Source organism: Schistocerca piceifrons, chromosome X (assembly GCF_021461385.2).
Source record: "Schistocerca piceifrons isolate TAMUIC-IGC-003096 chromosome X, iqSchPice1.1, whole genome shotgun sequence".
NCBI classification, from domain to species: domain Eukaryota; kingdom Metazoa; phylum Arthropoda; class Insecta; order Orthoptera; family Acrididae; genus Schistocerca; species Schistocerca piceifrons.
The window spans coordinates 258300776-258318272 of NC_060149.1; the positions used below are offsets into that span (position 1 = coordinate 258300776).

The 17497-nt window shown below is 39.8% G+C and overlaps 1 protein-coding gene across 1 annotated transcript in view; it reads left to right on the forward strand.

Moving 5' to 3' along the window:
• Positions 1-681: 681 nt before the first annotated feature.
• Positions 682-17497, forward strand: part of LOC124723129 (E3 ubiquitin-protein ligase HUWE1) — a 360906-nt gene continuing 344090 nt past the window's right edge. Inside the window, exons 1-3 of the mRNA XM_047248317.1 lie at positions 682-732; positions 11315-11533; positions 11726-11965. Of these exons, the coding sequence (XP_047104273.1) occupies positions 688-732; positions 11315-11533; positions 11726-11965 (504 nt within the window). The 5' untranslated portion in view covers positions 682-687. The remainder of the gene's footprint in view (positions 733-11314; positions 11534-11725; positions 11966-17497) is intronic.

Genomic DNA, 17497 nt, shown 5'->3' on the forward strand with positions numbered 1-17497 from the left:
CTTGTCAGTGATGTGATGTGGAACACACATCATCTAAAATTGCTGAAAGATATCACCTATGCCCTTTCAATGGAATCATCCATACATTTCTTGTAAGTGATGTATTTTTTATTTTTTCGGGGAGGGGGGGGGGGGGTGCTGTTGGTCTTCTCCGGAATTTCTATTTCACAGCAACATTGCTATCAGTGTGGACATATATTCAGCTCTAGTGAAAACTCTGCAAGAGTGCCTGAACTTGAGTTGCTGTTGGCAAGCCCTATTTGAATTCTCTGCTGTTATTTTGGGTCTGCATGTATATTGCTTTAAGTGCGTATTAAGTTGTCCTGCGGAGTGCTTTTAATGGTGTGTGAGGATGTGCACATGTCTCTCACCCTCTTGCTCCACTTCAGCTCTCTCTCTCTCTCTCTCTCTCTCTCTCTCTCTCTCTCTCTCACACACACACACACACACACACACACACACACACACACACACACACACACACACACAACAACTGTAAAAAATATTACAGTTTTTATCAAAATACAAACCATGCAAAATGCTTAGTTACAAAGATTTTCTTTTAAAATAGGAAGTTAAAGTTTTGTTTGAACTGTGCAATGTGTTACATGATTTGCTTTAAACTTTCCTCTTTCTTTATTTTCAGATTTTAAATATCTGCAACTGTAAAAATAAAAAAAAGCCAAGATGAAGATTGATAAAGGCAGACTGAAAAAAAGTTCATCGGAGGTGGTAAGTTTACAAAGATTCTATGTTATTATTTGTACAGCAAACAGGATCCCCCAGTTCAAAGAAGGTTCTATAACTGGTTTTCATAACAATAAATTAACATGCAAATTTAACCTTGACAGGACTATAATATATGAGCAGCGAAAGTGGCAGTCGGAGGGGTAACTGTAGGAGGCACCCCTTCCACCTTTCCTGCATGCTTTCTCCATTCATGTTTTCACCATACAGTGCAGCTACCACAAGTGGGGAAGCTTTTGATGTGCACATGTGGAGCCAAACCTGTTCAACTTTGCCATCAGGCAGTGTTGTCTGCACATGTATGCTCACTGCGTTACAAGGTGCTGATTTGAAAATATGATACCAGAAATCAGCATATAGCACATTGCAATGAATATTTTATAATCAGAAGTGGACATTGATTTACTTTAAACAATTTGTTATGGCTGTGAAAAAATATGCCCAGAAAATGTTGGACTGCTCACTTTTAGCCACTCTGCGGCAGACTCTTAACTTTCCCAGCATCCTGCCTTCAGTGTTGGGCGTCAATACCTCCACGTCACCTTTAGTTTTACATTTTATCCATGAGAGTGGGCTTTATACTTTTATGTATGTTTTAGCACATGTCCTTTGTCCCTCTGTGTCCTCCACGCTAGCGCTTTTAGGGTGGGGGTTTTAATGTGTTGCAGAGTGGCTGGCTTTCCCTTTTTATTCTCGTGGTTGGCCAGCCACTGTAATCTGCTTTCATGTTTTACTCTCTCCTGTTTCTAGCGCCTCTCTGTTGTTTTCTTGTCCTCTTTTGTTACTGTTAGTGTTCATTGCCTTCCCTTCATTCTTGTGGCTTTTCCTTTCTTTCTGTTTTGTGTTACATATTTCGTCTGTTTTATTCTCACACTTGAGGCATTGTTTTATTAGGAACAAGGGACTGATGACCTTGTAGTTTGGTCCCTTCTCCTGCCTTTAAACCAACCAACCAGAAAATGTTGAGAAAATAATGTACAGGAATGTCAACCTCTCCATATTTATTTATTTTTGTGTTATTTAGCAGGTAAATTACAGGCACATAACCTCCCAGGGGGCTCGCTGCTCTTTGAAGGGTCCATGCTTGGGTGCCATGGCATCCCAGCCGTTGCAGCATCATTTCTCTTCCGTACTGCATGTCTATCCTCTTATTATTCTTTTTCCCCCTCCTTTAGGGAACATGTCAAGGATGTTTCGGAAATGTCTCCTGCATATTCTGTAGATGATATCAGGACACTCTCTCCACTGGTTTTTCATTCATTTTTTCTTTCTTCATTCCCATTCTCCTATCCTCCTTCCTCTTCATTGTTTGAGGTTACTCTTTTTTCTTCTTCTTCCCTGTGTGCTTCTGAAAGCAAGCCCACATCTGACATAAAACAGGTGACTGGGTAACGCATAATTCTCAGCCCTGGGTTGACAGGTAGGGTTTGCACATACTCCCTGGTACAGGCCAGGCACAGGGAGGGGTGATTACCTTCCCAAACTGCCGATTGGTCCCTTGGCCATGTAATCGGGAGATGTGACCTGAGGTGTGAACAATCATTTAAGATGGGCACATCCCCTTCTGGAAGGGGACCCCAGTTGGAAGGAGCACACCATTGGAGACTCTGGCAATCATGGGGATTTTCTCACAATGAGCCAATCATCTTCACCCTCAATGTCTATACAAAGTAAACAGAATGAGGCTAACGATTCAAAGACCCTCCCAGCTGGACAACAGTTCCTTGTGATTCCACATACTGAAAATGGTCAATCCTTTGCTACGGTAAATCCGTTATTATTCAGAAAGCTGTTGATGCAATTGCTGGCTCTGTGAAATCCTGCTCTCATATACGGAATGGCACTTCGCTTCTAGAGAGTACTTCTGATTCTCAAGCACAACTACTGCTTGCAGATTTGCTCCTTCCTGGCTATCCTGTTCGTGTTGAGGTCCATCGAATGCTGTATTCTTTCAGTGGTGTTATTTACAGTAGGCTGCTCAGTGGTCTGAATGACAGAAATCCAAATGCACTTCGCTGATCGGGCTGTCATTGTGGTCCATTGGGTGATGAAAAAGGTAGATGTATCCGTAGTGCCCACACACATTCTTTTTCTCACTTTTGATAGACTGGTGCTTCCATTGAAGATCAAAGCAGGCTCTGAAGTTATCATTGTCCACCAGTACAATTCAAATACGATGTGCTGGCACCAGTGTCATCGTTACAACTCCTGTCGACACCTGGCCAAATGTGTAACCTGTGGTAGGGATGCTCATGAGGGCGATTGCCTGCTGTTTTTTCCCCTCTGTATCCACTGCAAAGGCAACGATGCCACCTCCTCTCGAGGTTGTCCCATGTATCTCAATGAGTCAGCATTCCAGGAGATGTGGGTGAAGGAAAAAGTGCCTTACCCGGTTGCTCACAAGTTATTTGTTAGTCGGAAGCCCTGTGTTCTACCATCTGGCACTTACAGTACTGTTCTTGCTACATCTCACTCTACGAAGAACATGTCCACACAGACTTGCAATGGCAGATTCAGCACTGCACAACTGTGCCGCCTCCTCCAGCTGTGCAACAAGCCACCAAACTTTCACCTCGTGGGGTGAAGTCAACTGCTACACAACCGGAGAGCTGGAAAGGACAGAGGAAACACTCCCAAGAAGACTTTCTATGTCCCTCCAGGCAACAAACATCTGAGTCTTCCTCTGCCAACCAGAAAGGCTCCAAGAAGTCAGAGGCAAATGGTCTTCTCCTTCACGAACTCTGAGATCCTCTTGGATGGTGTTGCCATGTGATAACCTTCCCAGCTGACGTCCGTGCTGCCGGTGCATGGCATCAACCATTTTTCTACCTGGACTCTGCATATTGATAGAGGGAGAATGCTGATGCCTCTGTAGATCTCCTGGAGTAGGATCCTCCAGCCGTTGTACTCAGTAGCAGTGAGTCTTCAAAGGCTGGCACTCGGCAGCCACTGAGGTGACACCCCTTCATTTTTTCCCTCCTCCCCTTTCCTTGTTATGATTCTCCTCCAATGGAACATTCATGGCCTTCGATAACTCATAGAGGATTTATGGCTGCTCTTAGAATCATAACGTCCACTTATTTTCTGCCTCCAGGAAACAAAACTGTGTCCTTACAACTGCTTTGAGCTGTCACATTTCTTCCCAGTCCACTTTGGCTCCCCCAGAGGATGTCATCCCATCTCGTGGTAGAGTCATGCTGCTAATCTGGGGGGATGTTCATAGTTAACCCATCTTCCTGGATAGCCAGCTTCCAGCTTTTGCAGTCTGTATTTCCCTTCCCTATTTGACCTGTTCCCTTTGTACCATTTACATTCCTCCATCGTTCGGTGTCGCCAGGGCAGACTTCCTCCAGCTTACTGGGCAACTACCTCACCCCTTTCTGCTGCTTGGCAACTTTAATGTGCACCATCCCCTTTGGGGCTCACGCATAACGTGTCGGAGAGGTGCCCTTATGGCTAACCTTTTCAATCGCATTAACCTCATCTGCCTTAACATAGGAGCACCAACATTCTTTCCTTACCCCACTCACAGCTATTCTCATTTGGATCTCTTCTTGTGCACTGCCAGCTTACTCATCATCTCAAGTCATCTGTTGTTTCTGACATTTACTAGAGATACCATTTCCCGTGAACTATCCAGTTGCTGATACCTATCCCACCTACGTGCACGTGCAAATGGCAGCTTTCTAAGGTCGACTGGAGGCTTTACTCTTCCCTGATGACCTTCAACGAACATTTCCCCACTTACGATGACCAGGTAGAATATTTTACAAACATTATCCTTACCGCCATGGGGCATCCCATACCTCACACTTCCTCTTTGCCATGCTGTGTCCCAGTCCCTTGGTGGACTGAGGTGTGCCGTGATGCAATTCGTGTGTGGAGAGGTGCTCTCTGCATTTTTAACCAGTGTCCTCTGATGGGCAGTGGCATTTGTTACAAACAGTTGCATGCACAGTGTTGTCCCTTTCTTCAGGATAGCAGAAAAGGTAGCTGGATTTCCTTTAAAGTTCCACACTGTTTTCCATCATCTGGGACAACCTCTGACGGCTGCGGCTGTCTATGACCAAGGTCCATTCCCCAATTTCCATCTTGACAATAGCAGATGATGTCATAGTGGGCCCAATTGCTATCTCCAACACCTTGGGCTGCTGTTTTGCAGAGATTTTGAGCTCCACCCACTATCACCCTGCCTTCTTCCTTCGAAAATGAGTGGTCGAGACTCGGGCAATACCCTTTTCCTCTCGGAATCCTGAGTGCTACAATGCCACTTTTATTATGAGGAATCTAGATCATGCTCTCACTTCATCCCTATCCTCTGCCCCAGGACTGGACAATGTTCACATTCAGATGTTGCAGAACCTTTCTCTTGCAGGCAAGCTCTTTCTCCGTCATACATACAATCCCATCTGGGCAGAGGGCACGTTTCCCTGATGCTGGTGTGAAGCCACTGTCATACCAATACTTAAACCTGGCAAGGACAGACACCTTCCTTCTAGTTCTTGCCCCATTTCTCTCACCAGCTGTGTTTGCAAGGTGATGGAATGTACGATTCATGACCTTCTGGAGTGGTGGTTAGACTCGCAATTTAGTAACCACTGCACAGTGTGGTGTTTGAGTGTGCCGTTCTGCAGTTGACCATCTCATCACTTTGTCAGCCCATGTCATGAATGGTTTTTTGTGGAATTATTATACTGGCTATGTTTTTTGATTTGGAGAAAGCCTATGACACCTGCTGGAGGACTGGTATTCTCCGTACACCATACATGTGGGACTTTCATGGCCGCATGCCCGTTTTCCTCAGGAATTCTTATAAAAGACAGAGTTTTCAAGGTACATGTGGATTGTGCCTTGCCAGACACATTTATCTAGGAAAACTGTGTGCCTCAGTGTTTTGACCTGAGTGTCGTCCTCTTTGCTGTTGCCATTGACCCTATTATGGCCTGTGTCCTGCTGGGCATCTCCGGCTCCTTCTGAGTTGATGATTTTGCAATTTATTGCAGTTCATCATGAACTTGTCTCTTTGAGCTACATCTTCAGTGAGGTCTCGATTATCTTCATTCATGGAGCATTGACAAAGACTTTCGCCTTTTCTACTGACAAAACCATTTGTTTGATTTTCTGGTGCTGCAGTTGGTTTCTTCCACCGGCCTTACATCTTGGGCCTGTTGCTCTTCCATTTGTTGATGCCCTCAGTGTCCTCAGCAGTACTTCCTGGGGAGTAGATTAGACCACCCTCCTCCGTTTGTATCAGTGCCTTTTCTGTTCAAAACTAGACTGTGTGTGTTTCGTTTATGCACCTGTACGTCTGTCCCTCTTATGTTGCCTCAGTATTATCTTACCATCATGGCATCCATTTGGCCATTGACACATTTTACTCAAGCTTGATTGAGATACTGTATCCCAAAGCAGCTGAACAACAAAAGTGGGACCAGATAGGGAACATAGTGTTTACAACTTTGGGAAGGGCAAGGAACAAGAAACAAGAAACAAATAATGGTATGAAATTTATTGTTGTTTAATTGTCCTCTTCAGAAGACTCATAACCTGCATGTGGAACTTTGCGATGGTACCTTTGTGTACGCTGATGGCTCTTGGGCTGACTGTGGTGTCGGATGTGCCTTTGTCATTGTTGTTTAATTGCCCTCTTCAGAAGACTCACTACCTGAGTTGTTTGAAGCAATGGCTGTGCATTCAATGAACTTTTGTCAGTTGCCTTCCTTAAAAATCCAGTTTTAATGCAGATTTTCAGTGTGCTGTATGCATTTAATCCAGTCTGATTTAGGTTCCTGGCTTCCTCCTACGTCTCCACTTTAGTACAGCTGCTTGAAATTGAAATACTTTCCTCTGCTCACCACTGTAAAACTTATTATTTCTTTCTACATGAGTTAGGAACTTTCTCTTTTTTTCTTGAATGATAATGGACATTATACGTTAAGATCACACAACCTTCTTCCAGACCACACAATAAATCTAAAAACCAGTGTTTAAGTATGTCACTGTTAATTTCATCATGATAATGGCTGTAGTTGCTGGATGTAAATATGAGTGTTGCCCATTTGATAAAGCTATATTCAGCTGACCCTGCATCACAAGACAGTAATCCTTTTCCTTTGCCAGTCAGTACTTTCAGCCTACGATTGCCTTTTTAATCATGACTGATGTGGTTTCTGACTTGATTTTCATTGAGACAGGTCTCATAGAGGTAGATAATAGGGCAAAGATGATTTTGTTTTCTGATTTTGTGGATTTTGCAAAGAAAAGTAGCCCTGAAACTTCCTGGCAGATTAAAACTGTGTACTGGACTGAGACTTGAACTCGGGACCTGTGCCTCTACCAAAGCATGACTACCGAAGCTTGCTCAAGATTTGTCCTCACAGCTTTACTTATGCCATTACCTCATCTCCTGCCTTCCAACCTTCACAAAATTTCTCCTGCAAAGTTTCATATTGGTGCACACTCCTCTGTAGAGTGAAAATTTCATTCTGAAGAACAGCCGTACCAGCCACAATATTGGATATCTCCATCAGAATGCATCTCCCATTGTTGCATTTTCTGTATCAAAATCTTAGATTTCAGAAATCTTACACTCGAATGGGGGCTCCTTGTAAAAGAAATCTTGTCTTTCAAAACATCTGCTACCTTCGGCCTTGTAGGTTACTCACAACAATCATAAAATTCTAATACAGTATGGTGAACACCATCATCCTGGAAATAGTGCAAATCGATGACAGTTCTTCTTCCACTAATAGCCTTTCTTGGTGATTATGACTTCATTTCTTGATCCACGTTTCCATTGATGCTACTTCTGCAAATATTCTCTGTACAGTTCATGTGAAACTCCACAAGCTTTTGCTTTTGCTGTTGCGGTTGGCGGGGCCAGTAAGATTTCGTCTGTTCTGGTATTGTATTTAAGATTGCAAAGAAATTTATACATCTTGTGTGACTCCCTTTGTTTAGCTCTGCATTTCTTGAAACTGTCATCATAGCTCACTAACATAAACAGCAAAACTATCTGATGAAAATTGTTGCTCTCTTGGGAAACATACACTAACATGCTGTCCATTCACGAAGGGTAGTGGGTAGTAACAAAGTTACAAAGCCGTGCCATCAGTAGCATGAATGAAGCTACGTATTACCACATAAATCATGTTAATGACAGTTGATCATTTGGTAGCTGTTGATTCTTATTGTGCTACTTGACGGCACCAATTCTGGAAATGGCACTGTAGCAATATTATGAGATTAGTCATGGACCAAGCCAGACTGTGCCAAAACCTCTCATAGGCAGCTACAAATGGTGGGAATATAGAAGGTAGGAGAATCGACGTAACCTCCACAGCTGCCACTTTATCTGCTACCTTCTATAGGTTTATCGTTACCCAGCATATTTTGAGTGATGAAACTCTCATAAAACGGGAGGAAAATATCTAGACTTTAACATCATATTTCTGACAAAGTTCGCATTGGTTTCCTTCGTAAAGTACCAAGGGCTGTTACATGGTTTTATTTCACTTTGAAATACATGTCACAAATGTAGGTGAACATGACTATTTCCACATATGTCTGTGAAAAAAATTTTGTTGCACTTTCAATGAATTGTGCTATAAGCTCCATTATGTATGTTTCATAATAAAAATTAGTAATGATCACAATGACAGACAATAAAAAGTTGTTGAAAGCATATGTGGAAATGATCATATTTAAAAGTTGTTTAGAGGCTATGCACACATTTCTCACCAAATCACAGTGAGTGTCTCAATTAAATGGTTTTTATGAAGGAAGATATTATCCTAATGTTTCATAGTGGACCATTCCTATTAATGTATTGTAGTGTGAAAATCAGCTTCCAGATTAAGAACTGCTTTATTTATGTTGACTGCTTTTCAGTATGGGCCAACAAAGTGTTTAGAAACTGTCCGTGAACAGTATGTGAAGTATCATGAGAACTTTGTTTTGCCCATTGGTAGTGGAAGACTTCCACAGCAGTTCACTGCTTTAGAAGTTTACTGACTCTAAATTGTTTAATACTTTGCTGCAGGTCAAGTTTGGTATCAGGTTAATACATGTGCTGCTAAATGACTCTTACCAAATTGTCATTTGTTTCAAACGCAACAGACAATATTGCAGAGTGCAGTACTTTGTCAGCAATATAAGAGGGCTCTTACCACATTTAATACTTTCCAATAAATGGTGGCTATGCCAAAGCTGTAGTGTAAAGAATTAAATAGCCTTTGTGTGTGGACACACAGCAGAAGCAACTAATTATCAATATATAATCTGGTTAATGCCAATATAATAAGTATACACAAGAGTATTACAGCTGTACATATTTGTTTATCCAACAGAAAGACACCACAAATTAATGTAAACAGAGTAAATATCTGAAATAAATACATTCCCAATGCATGCCATAACCTTTGAGTATCAAAATATGATGGACAGTATTGGGCATGTCTGAAGTGTTGGGCAGCTGTTGACACACTTACGACAAGGCAGCACTTGAGACATGGCATCCATGTCTCATATGGTGCAGTCAAAGAATTAATAGCCCACGTGTTCCCAAAATTAGTCAAGTACCAGCAAAGCCCTCCAGGAATGAAGAACATATGAAAATACTGACATTAAAATACAGGCAACAAAAAAATTGTAAAATGAGTAGTAGTTGCAGAGGAAAAACAACTCCTGCGAGGAACTTACAGGCAAACTCTCAGAAGACTGCAATGGCAAAAAGAAACTGCTCTTCAAAGTAGTAAAGAATAAGAGGAAAGACAAAGATACTATAAAAATAATTGAAGATAAAGATCAAAGTCTGGTCAGGAACATGAGAGGTGTTCAAAACAGTAATAGGGGATTATTTCAGCACTCTCTTGAATGGAGATATGAAAAACAAAATGCAGACTCGGTATTATGGGAAGAATGGAAGTGACAAAGAAGAACCACCACTAAGTTAGTTTGGAAGTAGAGGACAGTCTGAAAAGCATGAGCAAAGGAAAAATCTAGAGAAGCTGATCAATTAAATGAAGAAATGATCAAGGCAGCAGGAACATGTGGAATCCATTGGCTGTGCAGTGTATCAAAAGCAATATGGAGAGAAACCAAAGACTAAAGGTGTGGTTATTCCATTACTCAAAGATAATAGAGAGCTACTCAAAATTACAGAGTATAACATGGATTTTGCATGGATTAATAAGTTCTGAGATCATTATGTAAAACAGACTTCGAAGGATGATTGAACCTCTCCTGGAAGAAGAGCATAGATTTAGGAAGTATGGGAGTACAGGTTATCTGATCATAGCAACAATAATATCGGAAAAAAATCTGGAAAAAGATAAAAGCATCACGCTAGACTTCCTAGACACAGAAAAGACTGACGGTGTACCGAGATCCAAAACCTGTTAATGCCTAGAGAGAAGAAATATATCCAAGGCACTAATTGAGGAAGTGAAGATGCTCTACAGAAGATGACAGCTGTGTTAAAGTAGGAAACGGAGAGAGTGAACAGTTTGAGACCAAAGATGGAGTCCAACAGGGTAGTGCCTTGTCTCCATTGATTTTTATCATTGTGATGAACATCATTATGATAAGGATAAAGGAACAGTATGGGTCTGAATTGAAAACAATCATATTCACTGATGTGATATGATCTGGGGAGATACAAATGAAGTAAAAGAAAAACTGAAGACGTGGAACAATCACGGTGAGCATTTGGTGTCATTAGTAAAACAAGCATTTGGTGTCATTAGTGAAACAAAGGCTGTAGCCATAAAGGTGAGCATACAAGGGTAGCCCAAGTTAAAACTAAATTGATGACTTTGTAGAACATGCAAAATTTTCATATTTGGCCAGTGTGATAGTTGTAAAAACGTAGTGCATGCCAGAGCAGTATGCACATAGCTACCCAGTTAAGGAGCCTGCTTTGGGACAGCCAGATATGACACAAGACAAAATCATCTTCAGTGCCTACTATGTTCCCATATTAACCTAGTCATTGGAGACCTGCGTTCTATCAGAGAGAGAGAGAGAGAGAGAGAGAGAGAGAGAGAGAGAGAGAGAGAGAGAGAGAGAGAGAGAATGAATATACCAAGCTGCTGAACTGAAGTTTGTTAGAGCTGTGGTGAGACAAACAAAAAGGAAGGAAGGAATGAAAGAAACAGAATAGATGCATGTATAAAACTCAGTGTACTGGAAAAACTCTGCCAGCCTAGATTAAGATTATACGCTCATGTGACATTCCTGGAAGTGACTATAAATGGAAAAAGACACGTTGGATTGCCAAGAAGAAATGGATCAGCATAGTTGAGGAGGAGGTTGCCAAAAGTGGTCCTCTGTGGGATAGGATCCAAAATGAAGAACTGTGTAAGGATAGAAAAAGTTGGAAGAGGATAGTCATCAGCTGCTGGAAGCTGCAGCTGTGACCTGATGATACTGATAATATAATTTTGTTATTTTGATTTGCTTTATTATTTGTCATACTGTAGCGTTAATAAATTGTTTGGTAGTTACACATGTTAAATACTTCAAAAGTATTTCTCGTTAGAATAATTACAAATCCTTTTCTTTGCAGCCACCAGACTGCCAAGCACTAATTGATAAATTGCGTACCAGTAATAGAAAGGATTTATTTTACGTTCTGAAAGGAATTGAAACATGGAATTTTGGAAAATGTGAACTCTATCACTGGATTGATGTCTTGGATGTCTTGGATGACATACTCGAAGAGAGTGCCAAACGTGAATCAGCACGCAGTTGGATATTACGAATTGATTTGCCTGAGATGGAATGGGTAAATTTCTGTACATTTTTTATTGTATTTTGCATTTTAAGCTATTCTTGTGACAACTTGATTGATTTTCTGAATTGTGGGTGTGAACTAAAGTAACAAATAATGGAAATGAAATTAGGCAAGTGCAAGAGATTAAAACAAACTTCATGCCATTGTGAATTTGATAGGATCTTCATACTTGTTTTGTTTCAGGAAAGACAGTTGTTACTGAGAGTGTTGAATTTTACAACATTATTGATAGAACACTCCTTTTCACGGCACCTGTACAACTCAGTGGAACACTTAATCTCACTCTTAACATCATGCAACATGAGTGTTGTGCTTGCTGTTCTAAATTTGTTATATATGTTCAGTAAAAGAAGCAATTTCATTACACGCTTGAGTGCTGATAAAAAGAAATCCTTGTTAGCTAGACTGAATCGCTTGGCTGAGGTAAGTAAAGTCTATTACTTATTAGTTTTTATGAAACATTATGTACCAGTGTTTGTACATGGTAAAAGTCTAAATTGTGGCCCTGCTACTCACATGTTTAGTACAGCAATGTGGTCAGTGCTTGCTGTGAAGTATGATAGAAACAAGTGTGTGTTTCAGCTGCTGATTCTATGTAGCCAGTAAGGAGAAGTGGGCAAATGATGTGTTTCATAGGGAGATACAAAGGAATGTTGTCACATTCTCATGACATAACAGACTGAAATCTGCTACTTATTAAGAAAAAAAAATTGTATTTGCAAGAGTTAACAAAATAATCCTGATAGGAAACAAAATAAATATGGCACATAAGATAGTCAAAATAAGGACCTATGGGGATATAATTTACATAATTTGTGATAGTTGACTATCTTCTGAATACCCATGTGAATGCTTTAGTATATGTACTTCGGATTGCTGTTGTACCACATTTCAATGGCTTCACCAACTCTCAACCATATTACCACCTTTGAACCTAATGTATACTTTGGGTTATGCCACATATTAGTCTTACTACAACCTTCATTCTGAGACAAAGCTTCTTTTTACATGATACATTCATTGGCTTTGTCATCTCGAAACCAAATTGTCACCTTACAACCTCCAATAAATTAACAGAAGTTCCAGGTAGTCTCAAATACAAAGCTCATCATAATTCTGTGTGGGGACATTAACATCAACAGTAATATCATAAATGAATCCAGAAGCACCTTCATAAACATCCTTCAAAGTTTTGGCATGTCCTTATTGGTCAGTAGTGCAACAAGGGTTACTACAATGACTGCATCAGTAATTGCCCTTGAGGCCACAAATATGGAGAGGGAAAAATGTGATGTAGCTGTAAAAGATCTCCGACTATCAGATATCTTTATCAAATAACAACAGTAAAATCAGGCATCGAATCATTCTCTAAACTAAAAGCTTACAGACATCAGTCAGAAATGAAAATAAAAGATTTTACAAAAGAACTAGAAAAACAAAGCTGGGATGAAGTGTATAAGGATACCAATGTAAATATTAAATTCTTTACATTGCTTAAATTGAACTTTGAAAAGGCATTTACAAAAGTATGCATGTCTGTGTCAACATCTCACAAAAACAGATGGATAGCAGCAGGTACTAAGAAGTCCTCCCTGTTGTATCCTAGCCAGTAATGCCACCCGAGCCCGCTGCCAAAAGGTTGGCAGCATCAAAGTTCGGACGCCGTCCGCATAAGCAGCGCCAGCGAGAGAGGAAATCGCCGCAAGTCTGCGCGCGCCACCGCTGGCTTCTGGCTTCTTAAGCGCTGGAGTCGAGAGCGCTAGGACAGTTCTGTATTCGCCGCTCAGTTGTATACTCACCACCGAATTGTGTACTTGCTAGTCAGTTGTGTGTTCATCGCAGCAGAGTTGTTGTTTGTCGTCAGCCGACGCTGACCTAGCCGCTCCGACTCGAACTAGACAGATTTCTGTAGACACAGAGTTCACTACTGTGTTTCTGTATCTTCATGAATAAAGATAAGTACCGACTTTTATTTAATCTGAGTGTTTGGGCTTTCATCTTTCTGTTCACTGTTCCAGCGGACCGGACGGCCCGCTATTAAAAGTGTGGCGGTGACTTCGTAAGCCATTTCTACAGCCAAGTGTTTGTCGCTACGAACACCGCCACAAAACTCCCAAATACTTAAACACCTCAGTTCCATGAAAAAGATTCACAATGATCCAGAATTCTTAAATTTCTATCATATATACAAAAAGATATATAGGAAGATGCTGATTGCTGCAAAAAAGTCATTTAATGACAAAAAATATATAATGCAGAGAATAAAAGCAAAGCAGTGTGGGATGTTATAAAAAAGGAAATGGGGAGAGGCAAATGAATGCAGAATAACATACCGCTCAGGGAGGGGGATAAGGTAATAAATGATCCACAACACTTAGCAAAATATGTAAAAGAGCATTTTTCAAGTATTGCAGAGAAGTTCAAGCAAAAATTCCCCAGAACAAACATAACACCTGTAAATAAATTCAGTAGGTTTAGATGAAGTACTAGTGTGTGTGTGTGTGTGTGTGTGTGTGTGTGTGTGTGCTTTGCTTAAGAAAGGTAATGCAGAAGACATAGAAAATTACCAGCCCATTTCCCTGCTGTTACCATTCTCAAAAATAATAGAAGCAATTATGAAAGACAGATTAATGAATTACCTGAATAAATACAATCTTTTAAGTGAATCACAGTTTGGTTTCTGAAGTGGCAAAAATACGGAGTCAGCCATAGTAGGATTCACAGAAGTTGTACTCGATGCTCTTGATAAAGATGAGTGTGTCACAGGCACATTTTGGTATCTTTCTAATGCCATTGATTCAGTTGACCACAAGATTCTATTAAATGAATTGGTAGCATTAGGAATAAGAAGGGTAGCTAATGACTGGTTTGGATCATACTTGGCAGATAGGGTACAAAGATTAGAGACAACACATACTTCAAATAGATCTAAACATTAGGAAAATACTTATCAGAACCAGAATACATTAATATAGGGGCTATGCAAGGTAGCATATTAGGACCAATACACATTAATGGGTTCCCCACCAGTGTTACTCATGGTGAAAAAATTCTAGTCGCTGATGACAGCAGTATTATAGTCACTGAGAAAACTAGAACTCCTTGCCGAGAAAGCAAATGAAACTCTCAAGGATGTTTGATTGGTCAATAAGCAATAAATTGACATTGAACATAAAGAAAACTAATGCCATTAAACTAATGCCATGAATTTCAGTTTGAAGAGGAAAAATGACAATGTTAATTTAAATGTAGATGGCACCTCTATAGATTGTGTAACAAATGCAAAATTTCTAGGAATTAATATTGATTCTCAGTTGAAGTGGTGTGAACACACAAAGGTACTTGCAAACAGAATGTCATCAGCATGTTACACCCTTAGAATCCTATCATCAGTGGGTAACATGCAGTGTCTTTTAGTTACATATTATTCATATGTACACTCAGTTCTTAGCTATGGCATTCTTTTTTGGGAAACAAATGCACAAAATATGAACACAATTTTCAAACTCCAGAAAAGAGCCATAAGAATAACCAAAAACACCAGTTGAGCTCATTGTTAAAATCTGTTCAAAACACTGGGGATTTTGACTGCCCCTGTGAATACATTTACCAGTCAATTGTACACATCAAAAATAACATTAATTACTGCACAAACAACTCAGTCCATGACCATGCAACAAGAGATAGACTCAACTCACATTTACCAAGAAGAAATAAACATAAAACACAAAACAGCATTTTCTACAAAGGAATAAAACTGTACAATAAATTACCAGAAGAGATTAAAGAAATTTCAAAAAGACACCTACTTAAAAAAGCTGCTAAAAAGTACCTGTTGTTTAATAAATGTTGTATATTGGAGGATTACTTAGATAAAACAGAGTAGGGGTTTGATAAAAAAAATGTTATACAAATAAATAATAACAATAATGATTACAAAACATCCAACATTCCACATAACACCTTCACTTTGTTTTTTTTTTTCCTTCTTTTTTCCTTTCTGGGAATCCTTACCCCCAAAGCTAGCACAATACTAACACCTCTTTCTGAGCTCAACATCTCCCTCGTTATGCAGGGATGCTGACTCAGTTTTTGGGTTTTTGGATAGTAATTGGGAAGTTGCGGTACAGAAAATGACCCAGAGATCACCAGTGTGTGTGTGTGTGTGTGTGTGTGTGTGTGTGTGTGTGTGTGTGTGTGTGTGTGTGTGTGTTTTATGAAACAATGTGCGTAGAGTGTGCGCAGGGACTGATAGTGAGATATGAGTGAACAGTATGCCATTACATTATTTAATAAGTTATTTGTAAGAAAAGTATTTTATACCAGGAGTAAATCTAATGATTGTCTCTTACTGGACGTCTGTAAATACGTGTGTATATGAATTAGCTTATTTTAAATTGGTCTAAACTTATAAATACTTTGACATTTCGTATATCCTTGTAAAAAGAGATATACTGATGAATAAAGCAAGTACTACTACTACTACTAACACCACCGCCACCACCACCACCTACAGCCCGGTCTTACTACAGATGAATCTGTCATTACAATGTCAAACTTTTGAGTGAATGAGAAAAGGATAATTTCAATTTCAGCACTAGTAATACATTGCCTCTTTCTTTTACCATTCACTGATAATGTGAAACTATCATGTCATTGGAACTGCAAAACTGATGAGTTATCAACCTATGAGCAATAGAGAAACATCACCATGACCTTAACTGGCTCCGATTGAGACTACAGCTGTAAATAGAAATAACAACAGATATTCAGGTCTACAATACTTATGGATTGATGCAGACTTCCAACTATTTTGTAACATTGTACTCCTATCTTAATAATTAATGTGAACATGTTCCTCCACAATCTGAGCAATGTGATCCAATCCTTGTCTTCCACTCTACAAATTCCATTCATTTTTGATAGCACATTAGGCTCCCAGTTTTATTGGGTCATTGCATAGACTTCTATCATTAACTGCCTACCTCTTCTTTAAAAAAAATAAATGTTGAAGACCTGTAGCTTTTCAGGTGCATTTGGAATACTGGTTGCCTCGCACTCTTACTTGTGTTTATTGTAGAGCTCAGATATATGAACTTCAAAACAGTGTTTCAACAAGGTGGTGGTGGTGGTGATGTAAAAGCTCCAGAATGAGTTTTTACTCTCTTTATTCTGTTTTGAAACTTTGTGCTAGATTAAAACTGTGGGATTTAAATCTGTAGCCTTTGCTTTATGTGGGCAAATGCTCTACTGGCAGAGCTGTTCATGTAAGGTTCACTACCCTCTCTTATGTCTTTACTACTGTCAGGGGAGGTTTGAGGTACTGAAGAAAGTAAAGTTGCAAAGGTAGGTCATGAATCATGCCTCGGCAACTCAATCAATAGAGCATTTTCTCTCAAAATGCAAAGGTTCTGGACTTGAATCCCAGTCCGGCACACAGTTTTAATCATCTAGAAAGTTTTGTGGAAAAGCAGAATATGGCTGTGTACAATTTTGATAGGTGACCAGTCATCATTTGAGTGGAGAAGTGAATATCGCTTGAAGTTATTTAGTGATTTAGGTGATTTTCTATTTAGTGTAGTAGTCATTTCTTATTTCACTCTTCATGTTTCTGCTAGTGGTCTTTTATAAATTTAGTGATGACTGAAGACTGTTCATATCTTCTGTTGTTAACTTTTTTGGTCCCAAGACTGGTTTCATGCAGATCTCCATGCTAGTCTATCATGTGCAAGCTTCATCATCTCTGCATAATTACTGCTGCTTTACACCCATTTGAACCTGCTTACTATAGTAAAATCTTGCTCACCTCTAGCCACACTTCCCCACATAAAAAAAAATGATTCCTTGGTGTCACAGGATGTCTCTTATCAGACAATTCCGTGTTTTAGCCAACTTCTGCTGTTAATTTCTTTTTTATGCAGTTGTGTTCTGTGCGAGTTACTGTTTGTTTGTATT